At 37.8% G+C, this 26,865-nt stretch overlaps 1 protein-coding gene across 1 annotated transcript in view; it reads left to right on the forward strand.

Annotated features, from left to right (window-relative positions):
• The window catches only part of MYO16 (myosin XVI), a 432,588-nt gene that overhangs the window by 147,358 nt on the left and 258,365 nt on the right, over positions 1-26,865 (forward strand). The window contains exons 10-13 of the mRNA XM_024123222.3: positions 2,158-2,308; positions 8,424-8,534; positions 17,061-17,126; positions 23,545-23,672. Of these exons, the coding sequence (XP_023978990.2) occupies positions 2,158-2,308; positions 8,424-8,534; positions 17,061-17,126; positions 23,545-23,672 (456 nt within the window). The remainder of the gene's footprint in view (positions 1-2,157; positions 2,309-8,423; positions 8,535-17,060; positions 17,127-23,544; positions 23,673-26,865) is intronic.

Raw genomic sequence — 26,865 nt, forward strand, 5'->3', positions numbered from 1 at the left:
AACCATAATTCAAAAAGACACATGCACCCCAATGTTCATTGCAGCTCTATTTACAATAGCCAGGACATGGAAGCAACCTAACTGTCCATCAACAGATGAATGGATAAAGAAGATGTGGCACATATATACAATGGAATATTACTCAGCCATAAAAAGAAATGAAACTGAGTTATTTGTAATGAGGTGGATAGATCTGGAGTCTGTCATACACAGTGAAGTAAGTCAGAAGGAGGAAAACAAATACCGTATGCTAACACATATATATGTAATCTAAGAAAAAAAATGTCATGAAGAGATTAGTGGTAGGATGGGAATAAAACACAGACCTACTAGAGCATGGGCTTGAGGACGTGGGGAGGGGGAAGGGTAAGCTGTGACGAAGTGAGAGAGTGGCAGGGACATATATGCACTACCAAATGTAAATTAGATAGCTAGTGGGAAGCTGCCGCATAGCACAGGGAGATCACCTCTGTGCTTTGTGACCATGAGAGGGGTGGGATAGGGAGGGTGGGAGGGAGGGAGACGCAAGAGGGAAGAGATATGGGAACATATGTATATGTATAACTGATTCACTTTGTTGTAAAGGAGAAACTAACACACTACTATAAAACAGTTATACTCCAATAAAGATGTTAAAAAAACAACAACAACAAAAAACAACAACAACAACAAAAAAGACAAGTTCTGTCAAGGATGTGAAGCAAGTAGGACTCCAGCCTTCGCATGGGGGAAGCACCAATGAACGGTTCAGCCCCCGAGGAAAGTTTGGAGTCTCTCCTAGGTACGCAGCCAAGATAAATGAAAGCATATGTCGCACGTCACCACAAACACCTGTCCGTGAATGTGTATAGAAGCTCCATTCACAATTGACAAAAACTGGACAAACCCAAATGTTTGGTGAATGGACAGCCAAAGTGCAGTGCATCCCACAGGAAGACACTACCCGGTGATAAACAATGACAAACTTGATACATGCACCAGCATGAATGAATCTCAAAAACATATTAAGTAAAGGAAGCCAGGCACAAAAAGCTACATGCTCTGTGATTTCTTTCACATGACATTTTAGAAAAAGCAAAACTATAGTGAAAGAAATAATTAGCCGTGGTTACAAGTGGCAGGGGGTTAGGGGAAATAATTGCCTTCAAAGGACAGGCACAAAGAGCCATTTGGGAGTGACAAAAATTCTATGTGTTGCTGATTATGTGGGTTACACAAATGTATATATATATATATATAACCGACTATATATAATTATGTGTATGTAGACAAAACTCACGCAACTGTACATCTACAGAGTGAATTTTACTATTTGTAAATACCTCCATAAAACTGAAATTTTAAAAAACCAACAAAATGCGTTAAGCTTTAATTAGAATCACAACTACTATTGTAAGATACATGAAATAATTATGTTTCTATATATTGCACTTGATTAAATATGTATGTATTTCTGCTTTATGGTCACATTTAGGAAAGTACATTTTAAAATTTTACTCTACTAAAGTGTTACAATACAGATTAAACATTTGGATTGTGTTTATTTTTTATGAACTTGTTTTTCTTTTGGCAACAGTGTCTATGGAAGAACAAAAAACGAAGTAGGTTTTATTTTATTTTTTTGCCTAGCCTGAGCTGTAAAGGAGTAATAAAACTTATTGTTTGTAACACTGCAGTCCTTAAGCATGTCGTTTGTTTTTAATTCCCCTATTATCATTTCTTCACAAATTCTTAACTATTGTCCATGATTCTATAACATAGTAAAATCCTGTATGAACAGTATTTTACTTAATTGTAGAATTTTGCCTTCACTTGTTTGCATTCATTCACATTTAAATATTTTGCTTAGTTCAATCATGCATTTCCACCTTAGCTTTTCAATTGCTCATTGATTTGTCTGTTAAGTCATATATCCATTCATAAACATTTTCTTCTCAGGTTGAAATGAATATATTTTTTCTTTTAAAGGTGAAATTGAATGAAATCTGGAGCTAATAGAAAAGTTTACAGATTTCTCATTGATTTTACCTGCAGTGTTGACACTGTTTCTTATCTGAATTAAACAACTTTCTATAATCGGCTGTCCAGTCATGGTAATTTTTGATTGATATGGCAATGTTAGAAGGCTAATCATAGCATTGATTTTTTTTCCTCCAGCAGCCCCCTGGCATTGCCAATTGCCAAGCAAGACAGTATGCTAGAAAAAGACATTATGTTCAAAGATGCAACAAAAGGTCTGTGCAAGGGACAATCTCAGGACAGTACTCCCGAAAATACCACCGTGAATGGCCCCACCAAACCTGATCAGGTAACTACACCCTTATTGCATGTCTGCTAGTGTTGCATCCTATTACATCATGCCTTAAAGTCCAACTTTTCAAAAACAAACACCTACTAATTTCAATTCAGATAAAAATTAATGAGTGCAAATGTTAATATTTGGTTTGAAATTTCCGTATATAAATTGTTATGGTATTATACTGACCATTAACAAACTTAACTGCTATGTGTTTTTGCAAGGATTTGAATTTTATAGTCTTGATTTACCAGGAGTGGAAGTTCAGCCAATACGTTAATTCCTGAATATTTCCGGTTATGTCATTAGTCATCATTTTGATTATTATGTAGATTGTTTTCTGTTTCTTACAAATATCAAACATTTTTCATAACAAGAAGGAGGACAAACCAATCACTGAGTCACTTATCCTTAAAAGCAACTGTGGTGGTGTTTTGTGTGTGTGTGCCTGTGTGCCCCAGTGTCCAGATGATCAGAGATCACTTTGAGGAGCTTGGAGTTATAGAAATTAATGTATTTTTTGCTATCATTCCCACAGAAATAAATGATTTTTATACATTTCATGTTTTATAAATGGCAGAGTAATTTTCTGAATGTCACAGAAATCCCTGAAAATGTTTTGTTTCACTGTGTCTAATTTTGAATGTTTTAAGGACAATTTATTGAGGTTTTCTAAAGATTCTCTCTTCAAAATTTAAATTTCATTATTTTTTGTTATTTTCAAATAACAAATTATTTTTGTAATTTTGAAATACCTTTAAATTTTAGTAGGTATACTCATCAGCTCAGGCTGCCGTATCAAAATACCACAAACTGGGTGGCTTGAACAACAGAGATTATTTTCTCACAGTTCTGGAGACTGGAAGTCTAAGATCAAGGCTCTGGCTGATTCAGTTTCTGGTGAATGTCTTCTTCCTGGCTTGCAGATGGCCTCTTTCTCTTCACATGGTAGACAGAGAGAAAAAACAACCTATCTGGTGTCTTTTATAAGGACACTAATCCTATAGGATCAGGGCCCCACCCTTATAACCTCATTCAACCTTTATAACTTCCTAAAGGCCCCATCTCCAAACAGTGTCACAAGCTGGTTAGAGCCTCAACATACGAATTTTGGGGGACACAGTTCAGTCCATAGTGGTAGGCAATTGAGTGTTAGGTGAAATTTAAGGCAAAGCTTTTTCTTAACTTTTTTAAAGGTCATATGAACTTACTGTAAACTTAAATACATATTATTTAGTGAAAGAGTCCAATCTGAAAAGGCCACATACTATATGAATCTATTATTTGACATTCTGGAAAAGGCAAAACTATGGAGATAGTAAAAATAGTAGAGGTTACCAGGGGTTGGGGCAGGGGAATAAATAGGTGGAGCACAGGGAGTTTTTAGGGCAGTGAAACTACTCGGTATGACACCATAAGGGTAGATACGAGATATTATACATCTGTCCAAATCCATAGAACGTACAACACCAAGAGTGACCCTGACGTAAACTATGGGCTTTGGATGATGATGATGTGTCAGTGTAGGCTTGTCAGTGGTAACAGAGGTACCACCCTGGCGAGGGATATTGATAACTGGGAAGGCTATGCATGAGTGGGGCCAGGGGTATATGGGAAATTTCTGTACCTTCCTCTCAGTTTTGCTGTGAATCTAAAATAGCTCTAAAAAATAATATCTTTTAAAAAATGAGAGGACATTCACCAGCATAACGTCAAGTGTAATCCTTGCTGAATGACTTTTCAGTTTTTAATGTAAGCTCTTTATAATTGTATCCTAGACATTAAAAGCAGCTGTAATCATGTTCTATTGATCTGTTATTAATCAAGGAGAGGCTAGCATTCAGGTTTCATGTGCATATATTATCTTTGTAATATTCACTCACATGTCCCACTGTGTGCATCATGCTGGCATTCATTCTTGGTCATGAGGTGCCTGGATTCTTGGCAGGGCTATCCTCACTCACACTTCACAGGAGGGCTTTAGAAGAGCCTTGTCAAAGCAATAAAGTTCCGATTCACATTTTAAAGAGAAACACATTGTGTAGAATTCGAGTTGAAACAAAACCCACAGCATCTCTCCTTTCAGATTTTTGGAAAATATAGGCCTTATCAAATGGTAACTCCATACATGAATATTCAAGACTTGATTTGAACTTTTTTTGGTTCTGATAGTCACCAAAATTCACATTCGCTTTATAATATCTCTGAGAATGTAGATTTTTTTCTTAAGATGCTTAAAAATGTGCGACGTTCTTCCTTCTCTTCACTTTTTGTTCTGTTTTCGGCTCCCATTCCTCCTCTCCCCTGCCCTCTTCCATTCTCTTCCTAATTTCCTAACTGCTTAACTTCTTCTTTCCCTTCCTCCCTCACTTCTTTCCTTTCACGGTATATTTATTTAAATTTGGTTCCAGCTTAAAATTCAGGTCAAATTTTTATTCCATTTAGTGAAGGCATGTTTTCCTGGGAGTAAAGAGACAGGAGGATGGAGTCAGGCAGATTTACTGTGGCTCAGGTCGGCTTCTGGAGCTCTGTGACTCTAGGAGCCCCTTAATCTCACTAAGCCCCATCTGTAAAATGGGAACATAGTACTCACCTTACTTGGTTGTTTTGAAGATGACAAAAGACTAAGGCTATAAGGTGACAGCACAATTACCAAGAGCAAGCAAAAACTCAGCAAGACATATTTATTGTTTTTATTACTGTTATTTATTTATTTATTTATTTATTTATTTATTTTTTATTACTGTTATTTATATAGACTGACTGTAAGGTTTTGCCCGAGTGGTTGAATCCTCTATGCACTAATTTATCTGCTCTTAATTCATGTAATTCCAGTCGACACTGGGTTTTCTTTTTTTCACTGTCAGTATAGATTATTTTAAAAAATAATAATATAAAATAATACTTTCAGAGCTTACAAATGCTTTCACCTATAGTATCTTTTTTGAATTTTATTTATTTTTTATACAGCAGGTTCTTATTAGTAATCCATCTTATACATATTAGTGTATACATGTCAATCCCAATCTCCCAGTTCATCCACCACTACCTGCCCCCCAACGCTTTCCCCCCTTGGTGTCCATGTTTGTTCTCTACATCTGTGTCTCTATTTCTGCCCTGCAAACCGGTTCATCTGTACCACTTTTTCTAGGTTCCACATATAGGCGTTAATATACATATTTGTTTTTCTCTTTCTGACTGACTTCACTCTGTATGACAGTCTCTAGATCCATCCACGTCTCTACAAATGACCCAATTTCGTTCCTTTTTATGGCTGAGTAATACTCCATTGTATATATGTACCACATCTTCTTTATCCATTCGTCTGTTGATGGGCATTGAGGTTGCTTCCATGACCTGGCTATTGCAAATAGTGCTGCAATGAACATTGGGGTGCATGTGTCTTTTTGAATTATGGTTTTCTCTGGGTATATGCCCAGTGGTGGGATTGCTGGGTCGTATGGTAGTTCTATTTTTAGTTTTTTAAGGAACCTCCATACTGTTCTCCATAGTGACTGTATCAGTTTACATTCCCACCAACAGTGCAAGAGGGTTCCCTTTTCTCCACACGCTCTCCAGCATTTGTTGTTGTAGATTTTCTGATGATGGCCATACTGACTGGTGTGAGGTGATACCTCACTGTAGTTTTGATTTGCATTTCTCTAATGATTAGTGATGTTGAGCAGCTTTTCATGTGCTTCTTGGCCATCTGTATGTCTCCTTTGGAGAAATGTCCATTTAGGTCTTCTGCCCATTAATCGCCAAAATTCTACTGTGGGCAAGTTATAATTCACTTTTGCTACTTAACTGACTCTCAAATTTCAAACTGAGTATTTAAACCGACCAAACTTAAACTCAAGAAAGTTAAACAAATTGCCTAGAGTCACAAGTGTTTCTTTTCTGCTGTATCCAGTGCTCTTTGGAGACACGACAGCAAGCTCCGGGTTCATTTCCCAGAGCCCTGCTGCCCTGTGACAGTTCTGTGCACAGGAGAGAAAGTGTGTGTTCCACGGCTGCATGTGCATATAGGGCTTTTGAAGATCGGCGATGGTTCTCTTTGTGTAGTCCTCGGACATACCAGCATCCAGGTACACAAAAGTGTAAATTTTCAGCAAACAAAGGACCTGATATATTGCACTCTCTAAGAAACATCTCATAGAATACAAAGCAGGTAAGAACAAGGTGCTGTGCAGGCACGGTGATGGGCTTCAGCTTTGGGAAGCTTAATATTTTGTCAGGTCATCACCCCTTTCCCTGTAGGACCATCCTGGTCAGCTCGTTCTTTTCTAATTTCTTCTTTCCTCTTCTTTCGTGCCTACTTCTTTCTTTCCTGCAAACAGCCTTTCCCCAGAATCTTCTTGCTCTTATCCCAATTGTCAGACCTTCTGTCTGCCCACTGAATTTCTGGTTCCTGGACATATACTACTTATGTCCTAGGGAGAGAAAACACAACCAAACACAACAGAACAAGACAGGAGATTTGACAGCACTCAAAGCAGTGTTGGCAAGTGGAGACGAGGGATCAGTGAATTCAGAGTATTTCCAAGATGTAAATTCCTTTTGGGTCTTGAAACATTTCTCAAAGTGTTTCTCTAATTTCTTCCTGACTTTCTATTCTGAATTATGTCTGTTTTGTGTTTCAGATTTCTATTTTTGGAAATGTATACATATATAGAGAGAAATGTATGTATATATATGGATATTTGTATATCTTCATAAGAACCGTAATGATCAATCCTAGAGAACATGTTAAGTTTTTTGTTGTTGCTGTTGTTTTTACATATTTATCCTGTCTCTGTTTTGACTGTTGTCATAATTGTTTGGGAGACACTGGTAGCATACACGACTGAGTCTACAACTTTAACATAAAAATATTCACAGACATATTATCAGCTGTCACAGTGCTTTAGGAATCTTTTGAAAGAATGTGCCCCTTGCTTAAGACTGATTATCAAAGCTTCATTCCTGATCATTTTGGAATCTGTTATGCTAACTGCAAGGAATTCTTCCCTTGATCTACCCTAACACTGTATTTTCACGTTTCCTTACTACAAGCAGGCTGGGAAGTCTTCACATTTTTACTGTCAGTCTCGTAGTACTTTCTCTAACTCGTGTAGCAGCTGTGACTGGAGGTGAAAACCCTCAAGAATTCCAAAGAGATGCTGCAATAGCTCTTGCAGCCTTGTTGGAACAAACATGAAACTTCTGTTAGTGCTATTCATGCTTTTTTTTTTAATGTGCATATGCAGAAATTTGCCTTGAGCTCCTGAGAGCTGTGGTTATACGAGGAATTTTATTATCTTGGCGTAAATCATTCCTTCTGAAGGAAAAAGAGTCCTGCTCTTGGTTCTTCTCCTTTTTATGATTGCTTTGGGAGTTCAATATGTATGCTAACTTGCGAGAGACCTTTGTCTATATAAATAAAACTAAACATTGCCCATTCCTGACTTGTAAATAATAGATTTTTATGGAATTTAAATATTTCTAATTTACCTTTTTTCTTTGAAATATTGTCCAGTTTTTCAACTCTCACTCAACAGAAAATTGAGTAGGAAAGCAGTGTTTTTCTTTCTGACAGACTCATCTTAATCTCACACTACTTTAAACTTAGGAGTAGTGTAGAACAGAATAAAATTCACAAGCCATAATTCTAGAGGCTACTTTTAAATTCCAGTGCCTTCCTCCATGTATTCAGAAACTGAAGTCCAGGCACACTGCTTTCTTCCCGTTCCAGTTTCGTGATAGGAGTTTTCCTTTAGCTTTGGAAACACTGAAAAACATGAGCTTTTCAACAGCTGGTCTTAAAACGGACTCAGCACAGTTCAGAGCTGTCTCAGTTAGACTTCATGATTGGAGGGACGTGGGGTCCCGTGCCGGTTGTGTGTGTAGGTGCATGTATGAGTGTGTGCCCGGGCTGGTGGGTATAGAACAGAGATTCTCACCTGAATGCATTTCTGTGATTGATGAATTTTTTGTTCCTTGCGAGTGAACCATTTCATCTTTTAATAACAGTTTCGAATTCATGTGGTCTGTAAACTTTTGACATGTAATCGAAAATGGAACAAACAACTGTGAAGACAGTTGATTGGAAAGCAATTAGGATTGATCTTACCTATTTTTCCCCCAGGTCAAGCTGACACCTCCTGCTCCGAACGATGACCTGGCAACGCTCAGCCAGCTTACCGACAGCAGCCTGCTTTATGAAATTCAGAAGCGCTTTGGGAACAATCAGATCTATGTAAGTGCCCTGGAAATTGCCTTTTGCACTGCTTTTGTCTTGCTGCATATTTTCACCCTTCAGTGCTGCAAATATGACAAGGAAGGGGGGCTCATTGTTACTTCTGGTCACGCTGATAGCTTAAGGTGGATTTCTCAGAGTTTGGGTCAATTCTTCTGATTCAGTTATAAGGCCATTTCTGCAAAGATTCACATTTCAGTGTTGTTAAGAGAAAATTGAAACCCTGAGGGTAAACAAGTTTCCTGTTGTCATGTGTGCTGGAGAAGAAGATCTTGCTAGAACCAGCAGATCACTTATAAAAATGCTGTTTCCTTCATCTGCTTTAACTCAGCCTCCTAGAGCTGGGGAATGAAGCTAAAGAGGAAAAGCTTAGTGTGCGTGGGGGATGCTTCTCTATTTGCATGAAAGAAAAACTATTGTTCTTCTAAATTATCAGGAAATGTCTTTGTCTAGTAAATAATTGATATACACATCTCTGATAATAGCATACAAGTATATGACTTAGCTGACAAACAGCATGGAGAATTGATTTGCTGTGGTTCTCTTCTGGTTTATATGTGTTATTTCTTCCAATACGTGTATCAGTTTTGACACTACGCAGTCTCAGTGTCTCTCTCTCTCTGTCTGTCTCTCTCATTGATTTTGTTAAATTCATCTCAGAGCAATTCAATCAGAATGTCTATAGAGAAATCTGATTATGCATATGTCTGCTATCCCTTTTTGATACACCCGGTTTTTTTCCTACTCTACTGAGAAACTGATGAAGTAATTTTCATGTAAATGTGAAATCTGAGATTTCTTTACAAGTAATAAATTGTCAGGTGCTGATTAACCCATGAACATTCGATGCAGTGTCTTAATGATGGGATAAATTGCCCGCCACTCTAAATACACTTAAAATTAAATACTTCTATCAAAATTCACGGAATTGAGTCAGCAGCAGAAAGTGGTGAAGCCTGATTAGTTTGGTCTGTTACTGCCCTGTTGCTTTTGTGTTATTTTTGTTCTCTTGTCTCTCCTTTTCCAGCATCGTGTTGATTCTTCTTCATTTTAACTTCTTAATCACATTATCAGCAGACCACTGCTTGAATAGTTTTGATTTCTCTGATTTCTTTCATGCTTTTCAAGTGGCTTTATCTCCCAAGATCTACTACTCTGCATTCTAGTGGGCACCGTCCTCATCGTCTTTTCTCCAATAGCCTCCTGACTTTCTAGAGGAAACTTCATAATGAACTAGAGTAATCTTCGTAAAGAACAAATGTAATCTTGAAACTCCCAGTCTTAAACCTTTTCTGAGGCTTGTCATTTTCCCTGGAAGGACAGCCACAAGCCTTATTCTCCATCTGGTCCCTAAACACTATCATTGATGATTCCTAGTCACTGGTCGCTGCCCTCCTTCCTGCATCAGGGATTCCCCTTAGACTGTCCTTTCTTCCATAAAGTTCTCTTTCTACCTCCACGTAGTACACAGTTTTATGAACTCCCACTCAATACTCCTTCAGTCTTTAAGTAAACCTTCCCAGAACTTCCAGATTAAGTCACTGTGGACCATCTTTCTGTAGCACACTTCTCACCGCTTGTGATTATAAAGCTCGGTGGTGAGGTTTGATTAGCATGTTGCCGCCATGCTAGACTCTGAGCTCAGGGGGGAGCAGGAGCCCTGCTGGTCTTGTACTTCCTCATCTGAAATGACACCTACTTCCCACCTGTTTATCCGAGTCATGTTGCAAACCCCACACAGTGGACCACCTTCGTAGACTCTCTTTGCTAACTCTACTGGGGTTCTCTCTCTACCTGGATAATCAGAATTAGGATTCCCCGCTTTGCTAAAGTTCATATAGAATACTATTAAAAGACAAAATTCAGCTGAGTAAATTTTAGTGATCTAATTGGCTTTATTGAATGATTCATGAATTGGGCAACACCCCGTCTAGCTAGTAGAGGGGAGCTCCAGGGGGCCACAGAATGGGAAGGGTTTTAAAGGCAAGATAAGGAAGTCATAAAAAATATTGCTTAGGTAACTACCTGTAGGGAACAGAGGGGTCTATGTAGCGATTACCTCGTCATCTTTTGGGGAATGGAGAGGGGCCATGTGACATATTACCTTACTGGTACCAAAGAGAAAATTCCTGACCGTCTGGTCAAGACCACATCTCTGGGGGAGGTGGCAGCTTCAGTTAGGTTAGGTCGGATAGCCTGGCCTAGCATACGGGACTCTATTTTGGGCCTGTGGTTTTCTTTTTGAGGATATAAACTTTTCACTGTGTGAGGCATGATTTCCTCTTCTGTAGACCTGAAATATTGAAGAGCTGAACTACCTAGGATCAATTTTGTAACGAGTGCTCCAGGTTATGGTGTTTGAATTTGCCTTTAATGGCTAGACAAGCAATTTAAACATTATTGATTGAATAATAATAGGTGATTCTCTCAGTGTATTCTCTGGACCACTGGATATGTGAACTTTTTATTACCAGTCTGCCCTCAGAGTAAGCTTTTAGAGACTCTTGTAGCAATTTAATGGTTTAATTTCTGTCTGTTGACTCTCATAAGAATCAAGCCTTGCTTTTTGTATGTCTTTGTCTCTTTCAATTTCATTTTTCCAGGAATTAATTTTTTATTGTGTTTTGCAGAAGGATTAGAGTCCACAGCGAATTGGAAATAAAACTGTTCCTTCCCCACAAATACAAAAGCACTAGTTGCGTAGATGTTTCAACATTAAAATATTCAAATTTGCTTGTCCTATCCCAACATGCCCCTCCCATCTCTGTTAATGGCAAACTCTTTCTTTCAGTTTTCAGGCCAAAATGACTGGAAGAGTATTGGTGCTTCTTTTTCTTACACACCCCACATGCGATTTTCCTGCTGATCTCATCAGCCCTACCTTCAAAAGGCAGACAGAATATCACCTCTGCTGCTGCTATCTGGGCCCATCAGAGCCCAAGAGAAAACATTTCAGCTGAATTAACCAGGGTTTTCATCTCTTTTTGCTCTAGTCCCATAGTCTGATTTGTTATAAGATGATCTTGTGGAACAATCTGCAAGTTGCTCTTTTAACTGAGTGTATAGCATCCCATTTGGATATCAGATTGGGAAGTTTCCCTCCAGTCTGTGGGAGTAGGAAGTTCCTGAACCATCAAACAGAAAGTGAATTGCAGGTAATGTGATATTCACCCACCAGGAAGTGCACAGAATAAATAACATTATTAACTTTCAAGTAATAGTTTTATAAACTATTTTTATCACAAAATATATTTTCAGATAGTCCCGAATTCCTTGATTATTTAGGCCAAAAGAAAATTATATCTCCCTAAAAAATGCATTTTAGGGTATTTTTATTTTATTTTAATGTTCCTCATCTTTCTTAATTAACAGATTTCTCAATTCTTCCTCAATCTACTTTCTGTCTTCATTTTTCTTCTCTGGAATTTAAGACTGATTTTCAGATACTTCACTAATAAGGATCCCCTTTGGTTCAATTATTTCACTTTTATTTCCTTCCTCCTTTACTTGGCTATAAAATACTGACCAATCCTTCTTTTAAGTGAATGCTGTAATGCATTATGGCATATAAAGAGAATAATGCACAGCTCATTAAAGTATTGCTTTATGAATTTTTATTTGGTGAACACACCTATGTAACCAGCAGCTTCATAAAGAAAAGGAGTGTAAGAAGCTCCTTCCCCAGTTTACTGTAATCATTACGAAAGTTTCTGGCGTATACTCTTATGGATTCATTTTGTATTTCTTTTAATTTTGTATAAAAGAAATCATCCGGTATATTCTTGTTTGTGTCTGTCATCTTTCATCATCATTATGTTTCTGATACTCATCTATAGTGTTGCTTGTAGCAGAAATTATTTGTTTTTATTCCTGTAAGTAAGCTACTGTACAATAAGCTACTGTATGAATATATCCTCTTTTATTTATTTACTCTACAATTGAGGAATCTTTGAGTTGTTTCCACTTTTTGGTTACTATGAATAATTCTGTTATAAACCACGCTATGCCTTTTGGGGGGCACACATATTAAGTAGCTCTTGGAGTAACACACAGCCTCACATCTTGTGAGGCACTCACCTAGGACTACAGTGCCAGCATCATCAGGTGTGTTCAGCTTCAGGAGATACAGCCAAATAGTATCTCAAAGTGGCTACATGCCCAATACAGGCATCTAGGTTTCCACATCATGACCAACACTGGATGTTATCAGTATTATTTGTATTATTAATTAAAAAAAAAATCTAGCCATTCTGGCAGTTGTGCAGTGGTACTTCATTTTGGTTTTAACTTACATTTCCCTGATAACTGTCAACTTTAATAATATAATAGCCAGTTATTTTACCAGCAAAAGCAAGTTTATTCAGGAATAGCAGAGGAATTGGAATTCGGGTTGTGCAAACTATGGCAGACCACAGGCAAATCCAGAAAACAAGGAAGGGGAGCTTGCTTTTATAGGGAAAAGAGAGGGTTTGGGAGGGGCTGTAGTAACTAAATCATCCATTGGAGGAAGCATGGAGTCCAGAGCATGGAGGCTTCTCGTTGGTTGGGCTGCTCCGGTCTCTGATGGGCTAGGCTGTCCTCAGGCTGAAAGATGTTTTTTTCTTTCTGTTGGTCAGTGAAATAGAGACATCTTTCTGTTATAGATAGATGTAGGGCTCTTCCTGTTTGGGGTAATTAAGGATGCATGGTAGGGGTGTGAAATCACCCCCTCCAGGCCTGTTACAAGTCCAGCTTTAGCTGAGGTTTTTAAAATTAATTCCACATAACTAATGATGTTGACCAATAGGTGTCTGTTGCTGATTGGATTATCTTATCTTGTGAAGTGTCTCCAATTATATTGCCATTTAAAAATAAATGGGTTTTTAAATATTTTCTCCTTGATGTGTAGGGGTTTCTTAAATATTCAGGATATTCTTTCTTTGTCTGATATGTATAGATATAGATATAGATATAGATTTATTGCAAACATTTTCTCTCAGTTTGTGGCTTGCATTTTAGTCTTCTAAAGTGTCTTTAGATAAAGAGAAATTTGCGGTTTTTACAAAGTTCGTTAGGGTTAGTACTTCTGGTGTCCTGCTTAAAGAATTTTGGCCTTGGTCCTGAAAATATTTTCTTATATTTCCTTCTTGAAGTTTGGCTGTTTTAACTTTAACGTTTCAGGTGTATTACCAGTGTGGAAATGATTTCACAGTGGTAAAAGAGGAGGGTCAAGATGAATATTTTCCCATGTGGATTCCCCCCATACATTGCAGTGAGACCTTTGTTATAAACAAGCTTGCCATGGGGAGTGAGTCTCTCTGAAATTGGTCTTCTGTTGTATGGATCTGTTAGTCTGTCTGTAAACCAGTGCTAAAATATCTTAAGCATTATAGCTATATAATAAATCTTGATATATAGAAAGTCCTCAGACTTTGTTCTTCAAAATGTCTTGGCTAATGACTCTTGGACGTTCATACATATTTTAAAGTCCACTTATCAATTTCCATTGGATTTTCATTGGTATTGCTTTGAATGTACAGATTAGATGAGAATAATTGAGATTTTTTCCAATATTGGATTTTTTTGTTTCATGGAACATTACTATCCGTCCTTTGGTCATCTTTAATTTTTCTGGAACACTAAAAATAAATTGGCATAGAAGGCCTGTTTGCATTATATCTATTTTAGGCATTTTTCAAGTTTTGATGCTATAATAAATGTTATTTTCTTATTGAAAATAACAAGCAATTGTGTTTTCTAATTGTTCATGGCTAATATATAGAGATACGATTTTGAGTTTTTATAAGCACATTTTATTCATCAAACTTGCTATATCCATGTGTAAGTATTAACTTATGTGGAGATTCTTTTGGCTTCTCTGCACACACTGCTATGTAGTCTCCAAATAACGACTTTCATGTGTCTCTTTTAAATCTTGATAGATTCTTTACTTTCTTTTCTTGCATTGTTTCATGGTATAGGGCTGTTAATAAAAAGATGACTGGCAGTGACAATAATTGACATTCCTGTCCTGTTTCTGATCCCAGGGTAAAGCTGTTTTATTATTAAAATCTCTGTTTTATCATTAAGCAAGTTGTTAGCAGTAGCTATGCCATAGGTGTAATAACTTTTTATAGATTAAGAAAGTTCCGTTATATTAATAGTTTTCAAAGTTTTTTTTGTTTGTTTGTTTTTTGGTTTTTTTTTTTGCGGTACGCGGGCCTCCCTCTGTTGTGGCCTCTCCCGCTGCGGAGCACGGGCTCCGGACGCGCAGGCTCAGCGGCCGTGGCTCACGGGCCCAGCCGCTCCGCGGCACGTGGGATCTTCGCTCACGGGCCCAGCCGCTCCGCGGGGCATGTGGGATCTTCCCGGACCGGGGCACGAACCCGTGTCCCCTGCATCGGCAGGCGGACTCTCAACCACTGTGCCACCAGGGAAGCCCCAAAGTTATTTTTAATCAAGAGTGGGAATTGAATGTTATTAAATGTTTTTTTGTCATTTATTGAGATGATCCTGTAACTTTAGTTCTTGACTCCTTAGTATTATGAATTACAAGGGTTAATTTTCTAATATGAAACCAACCTTGGATTACTAGAATAAAGCATATTTGGTTGAAATATATTATCTGTTGAGTGTCTTATTGGATTCAACTTGTCAACATTTTTCTCAAGATTTTAGCATGTATTTTAATGAGAGAGACCAGCTATAATTTTCTTTTCTTTCAATATACTAGTTAGGTTTTTAATATCCAGTTTATTGAGGCCTCTTAAAATGAAGTGAATCATGTTCCCTCTTTGCTGTTTTCTGGAATAATTTGTATAACATTTGTTTATTTGTACATCAGCATTGAGAATTCACTGGTGAATTCTTAGTTTTCTTTGTGGAAAGGTTTTAGACGTAGATTCAATTTCTTGTACAAAAAATAAAACTAGTTAGATTTCCTATAACTTAGTACATTTGTTTTGGTAAGATGGTGGATTGTTGTCCATATCATCTAAATATCCAAACCTAGTGACTAAAATATGATTCCTCTTCATCTGTTTTCATGTCAGTGGTATCTGTAGTGATGTCATATTTGGGATATTGGTAGTTGGTGCATTTCCTCTTGTTTCCTCAGTCAATCTTGTTAGGGTACTATGTTTTTATTAGATTTTTCAAAATTGCCTTTTGGCTTTTGTTTCTTATTCCTTGGCATTTGTTTACTGTTCCTTTGATTTCTGCTCTTATATTGGCTAGTTAATTCTGCATCATTTGATGTAATTTGATGAGCTCCTTGAAATGGATACTTAGATCATGATCTGCCTTTCTTCTTTTCTAACATATACATTTCAGGCAATAATTTTCATACCAAGTATACCTTTAGTAGCATCTCACATGTTATAATATGTCATAATCAAAATATTTTCTCATTTGCATTATGGTTTCTTTTCTGGCTCATAGGTTACTTGCAGATGTATACGTTCCAAACATTTGGTGATTTTCTAGGTGTCCATTATTAATTTCTATCGTAATTCTCCCATGATCAGAGAACATACTCTACGTGACTCAAACTCTTTGAATATAATGAAACTGGTCGGTGTTCACCATAAAAGAATGCATATTGTACGGTTCTTGGTAATAGTGTTCTATATAAGTCAGTTAGTCAACTTGGTAATTATTTATTTCAAAATTTTGTCTGTTTGTTCCATTAGTTACTAAGAAAAAATTGTTAAGGTTCTCCACTATCACTGTGAGTTCATGTTTCTCTCAGATTTCAGTCTCATAGAATTTCAGAATTGCTATATCTTCCTGATTTATCATTTTATTATTGTGAAATGTTCGTTTTTATCACTGGTACTGCTTCCTACCTTAAAGTCTATTTTCTATGAATTGAATATTGCTAAACCACCTTTCTTGAAGTTATTACTGTTTGCATGTGTGTCTTGCTTCATCCTTTAGCATTCAAGTTTTCTTAGTCTTTATATTTGAGTTAGCATTTTAATCCAGTTCATAATCTTTGTCATTTGATTATTTAGTAGTTTACATTTGACATAATTACTGATGTATCTGGGTTTAAATCTAACATTTTATTATTTGATTTTTATTTGGTCCATCTGTTCTTTATGCCTTTATAGCTCATTACCTGTCTTTTTAAAATTATTTTTATTTGCTTTCTGTGCTTTACTAAATTTTCTGTTATACATTTTATTATTATTCTTATGCAGCAAAATAGAATTCATACCCCATTCACCGCCTCCACTCTATTTGGCCATGTGTTTTGATTTTGTACGTTTTTATTCAGCTGGTGATTATAAAACCCCTTTAAGATAAGAAATTCTTAGAATTCAGTCATTTCACTTGTTATGTGTTCAATGGAACAAGCCTATTGGTTTAATTTTATTTGAATTTTCTATTTATTTATAAACTGTTAAAACAATTCACAAAATGAAGTGTGATTTTTACTTATTCTCTATATTTTGCTCAGTGATTTTAAAATTATATAATTTTTAACTTTAAAGGTGCTATTTATATGGTCCGATAACTATTTATATCCTTTTCTTTTAACAGACTTTTATTGGGGACATCCTCCTGCTTGTTAATCCATTCAAGGAGATTCCCATTTATTCCACCATGGTGAGTATAAAATTTAAAATATCATTTAATAATGTAGAGTAACACTCACTAGACATGCCTATTTGTATCAAATGATTAAGAAGAAAAAACCGAAACAGTAAGTAAAATCAAGCTTCTCAGAAAATCCTACACTGAATGACTAGATAATAGTGACTTTAATTTCTTCTGAGAAAATATTGACAAGGAATGTTATTTTGTCAAAAGATTTCTTTGCACTTATAATGTGTAATTCTTATGATGGCAGTCACTAGACAGACGTCTAAAATCAAATGTTATATTAACTCTATTTCCCATGTATTTTTGATTAATTCAAGGTCAGTTGGTTTAGAGTTCTTTGAACCTCATGACCGCTGTCAGAAGAGTATTATGATGTTAAAGCAATGGAATAAGAAAGGATGATACTGCATTTATGCATTTTTCTAAAAGACTTTCCAGCTTTAATCATGAGACTCAAAATTAAAAGAGAAATTGCTTTGGGAAAATCATTCCAGGCAACTGAAAACACAGTATGATCTTTGCTGTGTTGTTGTCCACATCATTGTGGACAATGAAGCGTATTGTCCTATCTCTTTGCCTAGTATTTTTGGATCAAACATACTGTCATGGGAGCTCTCTGTTTTTTTGTGCAGCCACAAGGCTGTTTCCAGTATGAAACAGAATCCCTAATGAGGAGCAGGAGATAAAAGGAGGAGACGTGTGTTCTTGAAGCAGGGACACACTCGTAGATGCTGGAGGGGGGATGGGGGTAGGGGAGAGAAAGAGAGAGGAAGAGAGAAAGAGATTACTCTCTCTAAACTCCCGAGGAAGCTACTAGGAATTATTACAGAAATGCTTCCCGGGTACGAGAGGACCTCTCACTACCCCACCTTCCACTCTTCTTACCAAAAGTCAATTCCACCATTGCTTTAAAAGTGCCTTGGAACTTGCCCACCCTTCTCATTCCACCCATTCCTACCCCAGCCTCATCCCTGGGCTGTCTAAGTGTGTGTGGAAGCGTGACCGACTAGGGCAAAAGGAATTACAGGTACCCATAATCATTTTGGGAGTTCTGTCATAGGAGAAGGTGCAGGAAAAGGAGGGGAAGGAGGAGGAGGGGGAGGAAGCAGAGGAGGAGAAGGGGGAGGGGAGGTAACAATGACAGGGAAGGTGGCGCCATGCAAGAACCAAGCCTACGGCATTGGCAAAGCAGTATTCAGAAGACCAACGCACAGGTGCATGTCTGAGAATAAATGCTTGAGCAGTGAATCTGCATCGGCTCTTCACACTCAGTATCAGACTTTTCTCGGACGTTTCTCACTGTAACCTTGACTATGGAGTTCACAAACCAAAGATATATCACCTAATCTCAGTGTGCAAAAGGATGACACATTCAGGATAAATACCCGGGGATGACTTCTCAAGGTTATATTTTTGACTACGCACAGCACAGAACTGATCAGTCATCCCGAATCCTCGAATTATAGATGAGATTAAGCTCCTCCAAAGTGTAACGTGGCACCTAGTGTGGGATGCCAGGCCTAGGGCTTCCTTTGCTTTCACATTCCATTGGCTTTCAGATGCTGCTGGACTCCTCATGTTCCCATGGCCAGGCATGTTGGGATTTGGCAGGTAGCTAGGGTGGCTGGGCTTCTTAGCCAGGGAAGGAGAGCTCTACTGGGTTTAGTATACGGTTTAGCACACGGCAGGCCTGCTGCAAAGGGCTTTACATACGCTACCACATTTAATCCCGAAAGGGACCCAATCAGTGTAAGTGTTATCATTCCCTCTTTGCAGATGGATAAACTGAGACTTCAGGAGATTAACTAGGCTTTCTACAGTTTTCTCATGAGTGGCAGAGACAATTTAAATCCGGGTCATGTAGCCCCAGAGCAGAAGCAAGACAGACTACTCTCAGGGACCCAAATTGCTGAGCCCAGAGACATATAATTAGTCATTTTATGTGACTGTTTGTATAAAACAAACATTTTTTTTTCAGAGTATGTCATCCATATATAGGTATAAGATAATGAGTGGGAAATCCAATCAGGCAAGTAGAGTGACATGTTCATACTATGGTGTGAGAACAGCAGCCACGCCCCGTCAAGCCCTTGGCATCAGGTTCCACAGATTACCAGGACCCTGATGTCAGGGGCCCGTGAATGGCCTTCTCATAGGCTACAGACTGCATGGTTGGCTTCAGAAATCAGACTGTGGCAGGATCCTGCAACCTCCTGGATGTTTAGTGACAGGTATCATGCACAGTGGAAAATAGGAGGGAATTGCTCCATAAAGAAGGACCTTATTTATTGGGATCACAGAGTCCAGCAAAGACTAGAGATAACCTGAATGAAGCTTATGTGATGCCATCTCATTTGTGAAAGAGCACTTAAAATGTCCACGGACCAAAATCCTCTTGTTCCCAAATGATACAGACATGGAGAGAATAAGGTGAAATGGAGAGAGATGGCCTGTGGGAAAGGAAGGGTCTGACCCTGACAATATTTTCTGGACCAAATGAGAACATGCGATAATGTTAGTAATGATCATGGTAACCAATGTAAAGTCGGTGGTTTGTCAATCACTCAGAAAACTAGAGCGGCTTGGTGAAAACCTTCAAGGTTCAATATAAATAAGTGGAAAAAGCTATTCTATTAAAATTATTATTTCATATTTACATTACTTCTTAAGTGTAGAATTAGCATCAAGCAAAGGATTACCAGGTGGTAGCAATGGGGTATTCTACAATACAAACTCTAACATCGCATGAAAAGAAGATTTACAGGAAAAGGGAACTGAGAAAGGTTATTGGTTTGATTATCATGAAAAAACTTCGGACACTCACGATTCTTTACCACATCTAATGGGTAGTGAAACTTAGCCTAAGGAGAATACCTGACTCCAAATAGGTTTGAAGAAACACAGCAGGAATGTGAGATGAACCCCACGTACACGTAGATCCAGGCATGCTCCTGGGTCTCTTGGGTCTCACTTTGTTGATAACATCTAGCGAAATCCTTACTAGGACTTTACAAAAACAAATGGAGTTTAAAAGCATTTTGTCAAAATTAGATTAGATCCAGGTTGGACTTGGGGAGAAAGTGAAATAGTGTTAGTGCAAGTTTAAAAAAAACCAAACAAACCCAAAACAGAAATTCATCCTGCAAGAAAACAAAGGTGGGCTAAACCTTCCTAGCTGCCTTATGAATTATCATGTAGATGTCACTATCATTCAAATATCTTTTATATTTATTTTAAATTCTGGAATAATTCAAAATGCAAAAAGTTCAAGTGTAATAGACAATGTGTGCCCACCCCCCCATACATGTCGCATATGTCTTAAAAAATTTAAAATAAATAGTGCCATATTTTTTCACATGCACCCCTGAAGTTGGGATGCAGCTTTAAAGATGTGATACCCAGACATTGTGTGCTAGTTTAATTGTAATGTTATTTTCTGGGTGGTACAGAAAATAAAGGTATGTTTCAATTACATGGTGTCTGAGATTAAGTGACACTGTGTAATGTCAACACAGACTGAGTTCCACTTCAGCCTGTTCCTTTTCACAAAAGATGACAATCACTATCCCAAAGTTACCCTTTTTTTTAATGTACTGTTCTTTATTATCCATTAATAGATTTTTTTAACATCTTTATTGGAGTATAATTGCCTTACAATGGTGTGTTAGTTTCTGCTGTATAACAAAGTGAATCAGCTATACATATACATCACTGAAGTTATCCTTTTATCCAGTCTTCTGTCTGTTCACTCTGTATACATGCACAAATATATGCAATAAAAACTGCATATGCTATTATTTTCTGTTTTAATTTACTCAGAGAATATACTAATTATATTCTTTTACAACAAAAATCATCATTAATCATTATGCTTTCAAAAATTTTCCATGATAAAAGGTTCGGGTCTAGTTAATTCATTCTAAATACCTTATAGTGTTTTATTGTTTTAATACACAATTATTTATATTTGTTCATTAATCCCTATCGTAGAATTACTTTCTTGTTTTCTGCTCTTACAGAGAGTGCTGAGGATTGTTTGGTGTGTAGTTCTTGGTTCATGTTTGAGAATGTCTACAGAGAGATCGCTAGTCAAACCTACCTCCTTAAGTTTGGAAGTTACTGCCAAATTACACGTAGAATTTCTTAGAAGAACACTCGGTATTATACATGTGTTTTTCAGCCCTAGAGAAAACTTCATTTTGAAGTCAAACTCCACCTCTAACTTGCCATGTGACCTTGGACCTGTCACTAATTTTTCTTTGCATCAGTTTCCTCATCTGTAAACAGGAAGATCAGCCTCATATCCAAGTCTCAGGTTTCTAGGAGAATTGGATGAGTGAGTGTAAAATGCTGAGAAAAGCAGCAAGCATATAGCAAGTGAGGCCATCGTCATCATTATTAAGCTATTATTGATAAAGTTACCAATAGTTCATGTGTACTATATCACCTTATTGTTTGAAATAGCATTTCCTTGATTACGAAGAGAGTAGTTTTTTCATCTTTTCTCACATGAATTGGCCTTTCCTTTCCGCTTACATTCTTTGCCCAATTTTCTATTTTGTTTCCAGTTTTTCTTATTGATTTGTGAGTCATTTATAAAATGCTGATAATTTATTGATTGTACGCCCAGCTTACTTTCCTCTCTGTCTTCGCCTGAGTTTTTTAAATTATTATATGTATGCTGTTTGTGGTTGAACAGGAGTTGTTAGCTATAATGTTGTAGGATTTTTCCCAACAAAATTTGTTTTTGACCCCTATTCCCTTACTCCCAAGTCATAAGAGTACTGTTTTTACATACTTTTCGAAATGTGTTAAGCTTTGCTGTTCACATTTGGAACTTAAAGACAGTTGGAATTTATTTTTACACATGGCATGAGGTAGTGATGTTTGTTTCCTTTACAAAGAATCAATTTTCTTGACAGCTTCCTTTAAGGATAAATGACACAGCCCCTGTGGCCCCCAAATCTCTCCGTGTAGGCCTGAGTTGAGTTCTGTAGTCTGTTCCAGCGGTTCCTTTTTCTCTCTCTGCGCCAGAACCGCAACGTTTAATGACTTAGGCTTTTGATGTTTTTATTGGGATAGAATGCGTACAAGAAAGCGCGCATCTCTGAGTGTACTTTTCCACGAGCCCTAGAGGTAGAACATTCCCAGCCTCCAGAGCCCACACTTGCTCTTTCCAGTCACTAACCCTTTGCCCAAAGTACCGCCACGCTGACTTCTAACAGCATACATAGATTAGTTTCACCTGCTTTTTTTTTTTTGCTCTCTGTAAATGGGATCTCATAGTATGTTCTCATATGTATCTGATAGATTCCATTCAGCATTATATTCGTAAGAGTCATCCAGTTTTTTCTTGTAGCTGTAGATCATTGATTCTACTTTAAAAAATTATTTCCCCTATAATTTGAAATAATTTTACACTTATGGAAAAATTGCAACTAATTAGTACAAACAACTTTTTTCCTTCAACCATTTTAAAATAATTTGCTGGCGTGTTGTCCCATCAACCTTGAGTACATGTACTGTGTATTTACTACAAACAAAGGCATTTTCCTACGTAACCTCCATACAATCATCAAAATCGGGAAATTAGAGCTGTTACCATTTAATCAGGAGGCTTCATTCAAGTCTTTTCCATTGTCTCAGTGATGCCCAAACAACCAAAGATCCAGTCCACCATCACAGGGTGTGCTGACCACGGGGCCTTTAATTTCCTTCGATTTGGAACAGTCCCTCAATCTACTCCTGAACTTTCCAACCTTGACGTCTTTGAAGATACAAGCCAGTTATTTTGCAGAATAAGAATTAAGTTTGTCTGATATTTCTTCATGACTCACAAGTCCTCCTATCATTTAGTTTTGATTATAATATAACGCAATTCACTCGAAACTCGAAAGGACTAAAAATACTAGCACTAGATCACCGCGGCAATCATTAAAAATCACCACTGCACTGAAATCAAGTTCATTTTGTCTTTTTTTCCGAGAAATTTGTAAATTTGTGTGTTTCAGATGCAACTGCTTTCTTTTCAAATTCAATATCCTTGCCCTCTATGTTACTGAAATTAAATGTTGCTGTGAGAAATTGCATTTGATATAAATTGCCACCGTTTCAGCTTACTTCATGGATAGCTATTGAACTGGATTTTGGGGAGTTTCTCTTTTTGAAGACGGCCAAGTGACTTAAAGCCTGCAAACCAAATAAGGAAGGTTCAGATGTATGTCTCCGTTTTGTCATCACGGATGCTTAAAATGTTCTGAGAAGGGCAGCATTGTGCAAATGTTTTGTGTTTACAAGTGAGACTCAGAATTAGAGATTTATATGTTTCTGTGTATGGGAAATATGTCGATAGCATCGTGAGGTGAAGGATCCTGAACCCTTTTCACGGAGATTCCTGCCCGTGTGCTGCCCTGTTTTCCAGGTCTCCCAGCTGTACCTGGGCAGTGCGGGGCAGCCCCGCCCCTCTCTGCCACCTCACATTTTCTCCTGTGCGGAGAGAGCCTTCCACCAGCTTTTCCAGGAGCAGAGACCTCAGTGCTTCATTCTCAGGTGAGCCTGCCCCTCACCCCAGCTCCAGGCTCAGTTCTGCCCTGAGGGCTTGGCGGTAAAACCGTCCTCGTTTCTTCTGGTTTATGTTTATCTACTCCCTCACCAGTTTGTGGTCCACTAAGTGTGCAGTGAGTACACTTGACTCGTTACAAAGGAGAAACACCTTTGTTATTAGAAATGGCCCTGAGTGTGGCTGAATCGATATCAGCAAACTGAACCTGAAACTCATTTCAACCATTCAACATTATGTCTGTGAGAGTCATCCACTTTTTTCTTCATTTTGAAGATTTACAGCTCAGAACTAGTGTCTTGCTTTCAAACCTTAGAAAACATGGGAAAGAGAGGCACCCGATACTACTCGTACCACCCTGCTCCAAAATGTGGTGCTGAGCAAAATACCATGCGAGCCCTCGCAGATGTGGGATTTCCCACCCGCTTCTGGGTTTTTATACCTTTGCGCATATGTCAACAAAATTATACACTCAAAGTAATTTTTTAGTGAAATGCGATGGTAATATTAGCTCATAAATACCAAGATGCTCAGGAGGGAGCATTTAGATTGGAGCAAAAATTCTTCACGTCAAAAAGAAGTGTACCACAAGAAGTAGGGATGAAATGTGATTATATATTGATAAAGGAATAAAGAAATATTTAGGTATTAAAATAAGATCTGCGTTGAGAATTATGTTTTATATCAGACCACACTGCCACAAGAGGGAGACTTTCATAAATACCCCTGGCTTTGCATAATTGTCAACACTAGTGTTGGTTGAAAACTGAATGTGTGATTAAAGCTTTGCACAACTTGAGTCAAAGTGAGATAAAAGAGTAACTATGGAAACCTGGAAAGAACCCAAATAGTATTTAAATATTTAAATAAGCACTTCTTTATATACTTTTACGTTGTCAATTTACTCAAAAATTCCATGGAGGGTCACATCGATGGGTTGCAAACTTCAGTGTTCCGGTTTTCAAAATAGTGTGCAAATGGTTGTTTTTACACCTGTTCTGAAGTGTCCCCTGGGGTGGGGTGGGGGACCCAGGCATTCTTGAATCAAGCAACTCTGCTTTCATCTGCTTTATCTGTTGGGTTTCCTGGTCTCACTTAGACAAAAAGAGAAACACTTTTTAAAAATCATGAGATGGTGGGGAGTGCGTAATAGTGTTGACAGTAATAACAACTCATATGTATTGAGAACCTATTAAGTGTCAGACCCTCCTCTAGGTGCTTTCCATGTATCATCTTATTCATTGCTTTAGTAACCTTGTAGGATAGGTATCATCATTGTTATTATTATTATTGTCATTTTATGTATCAGGTGCTGAGTATTAGAAGGGTTAGCTAATCAGTCCAGGGTCTCCCAACTAGTAAATAGTTAGTGTAGCTGGGATGTGAGCCCAACAGTCTGGCTTCTGAGCCCGAGTGAGGGTTATCCACGCTCACAGCCAGACTCTAGAGCATGGCTCGCCCAGTGCCGCTCACCTAAGGAGGCTTGCAGAGGTCCCCCCAGACTCACCTAAGATGATGGTTACAAATCCACGGACTTAACTAAATTTTCATTGAATCCACTCAATCCTTGTCAAAGACTTTGGACCTTAACGAAGCTATGAGGGGCCAGTGAATCCATATCCTTCGGGAACCTACCGATTACAGAGTTCACAATGCCTAGCATGTCCTTTCAGTGAAGAAACCTGTTTGTCTTTGTGTCTACATGTATTTGCTCATGGAATTGTTTTTCTAACAGTAGTAAGATTTTTTCATGTTCTGCAGAACTGATATTCCTTTGGGACATTTTTAAAGGCTAATAATGCCATGTTATCAACCACTTATTCTGAACAAAAGGTTTCTTCATCCACGTTTCAAGAAATGAAGAGAAAATCCATGATCATAAGGACTTAGTACTCTAGTCATTGTCTTTCTTCTTTCAGGATTGGTGTTTGCATGTAGCTTCTCAGCCTCCTTGATTGTCTTGAGTGCGATAGGCTTTCTGCATTTATACTAATACATTAAAATGAGTAAATTTAGAATTCAACTAAATACTTTGTGTAAAGATCATTTACAGAGTGTCTATTATGTCCCATAATTAGCATTTACAAAGAATAATTGAAGATTTGGAGATCAAAATTCAGATATTCCTGGAGTAGATGATTTACAGTACCAGGCCAGAGGATTTTTAATTTGATTTTCAAATTTTAATTTTATGTCTCATTTTCTTCATAATTATGGGCTCCAGTAGCACACTAGGCTTCATCCTAAGGAATAGTTTTTGTTTTTTTTTTTAAACAGAGAACAGGAGTATTTATTTATTTTAAAATTTATTTATTTATTTATTTATTTGGGGCTGTGTTGGGTCTTCGTTTCTGTGCGAGGGCTTTCTCTGGTTGTGGCAAGCGGGGGCCACTCTTCATCGCGGTGTGCGGGCCTCTCACTATCGTGGCCTCTCTTGTTGCGGAGCACAGGCTCCAGACGCGCAAGCTCAGTAGTTGTGGCTCACGGGCCTAGTTGCTCCGCGGCATGTGGGATCCTCCCAGACCAGGGCTCGAACCCGTGTCCCCTGCCTTGGCAGGCGGATTCTCAACCACTGCGCCACCAGGGAAGCCCCAGGAATAGTTTTTAACAATTTTTAGATCTTTGTCCTGGACTAGAACTGGGAGTTTGGAGCCCACCAAGATCTACCTTTCCTTTAATTTTCTGAAGGCCTTGATAGATGGTTTTAATTAATTGTTTGAGCATGTACGACAAATATCCATTATCCTAACAGTATGCTGAGCAAACCTAAATGAATGTTTTATGCTGAATGTGCAACTAACTTGTGAAATAAGCAGCATAGGGTCTGCTTCTGTCATGTACAGGTTTCTCAGACAAGGCTGTTCATATTTAAGCTTCAAATTTTGTATGGGTCCGTGACCAATCAGCGCCGCCCCAAATCTTTGGTCAATGTCTGGTTGAATCATACATGTGGATCTTCAGATCAAGGAATGTTTCTTGAACACGTTGAACTAGAATTTTTAGTTTCAACTTGATATGCTCTGAAGCCAAGACTATTATATCCGTTTTTTCTTTTTTCTAACATTTCTTTGTATTTTATTCAAAGTGAAATGTGGTGATCGTTTTGGGATTTTATGAGATGGCGAAAAGGCATGAGATTCTAGCTAGCCGAGAGAGTTTATCATTTTCCCTACACGTGGTCCC

Source organism: Physeter macrocephalus, chromosome 13, assembly GCF_002837175.3.
Source record: "Physeter macrocephalus isolate SW-GA chromosome 13, ASM283717v5, whole genome shotgun sequence".
In the NCBI taxonomy this organism is placed as follows: Eukaryota; Metazoa; Chordata; class Mammalia; order Artiodactyla; family Physeteridae; genus Physeter; species Physeter macrocephalus.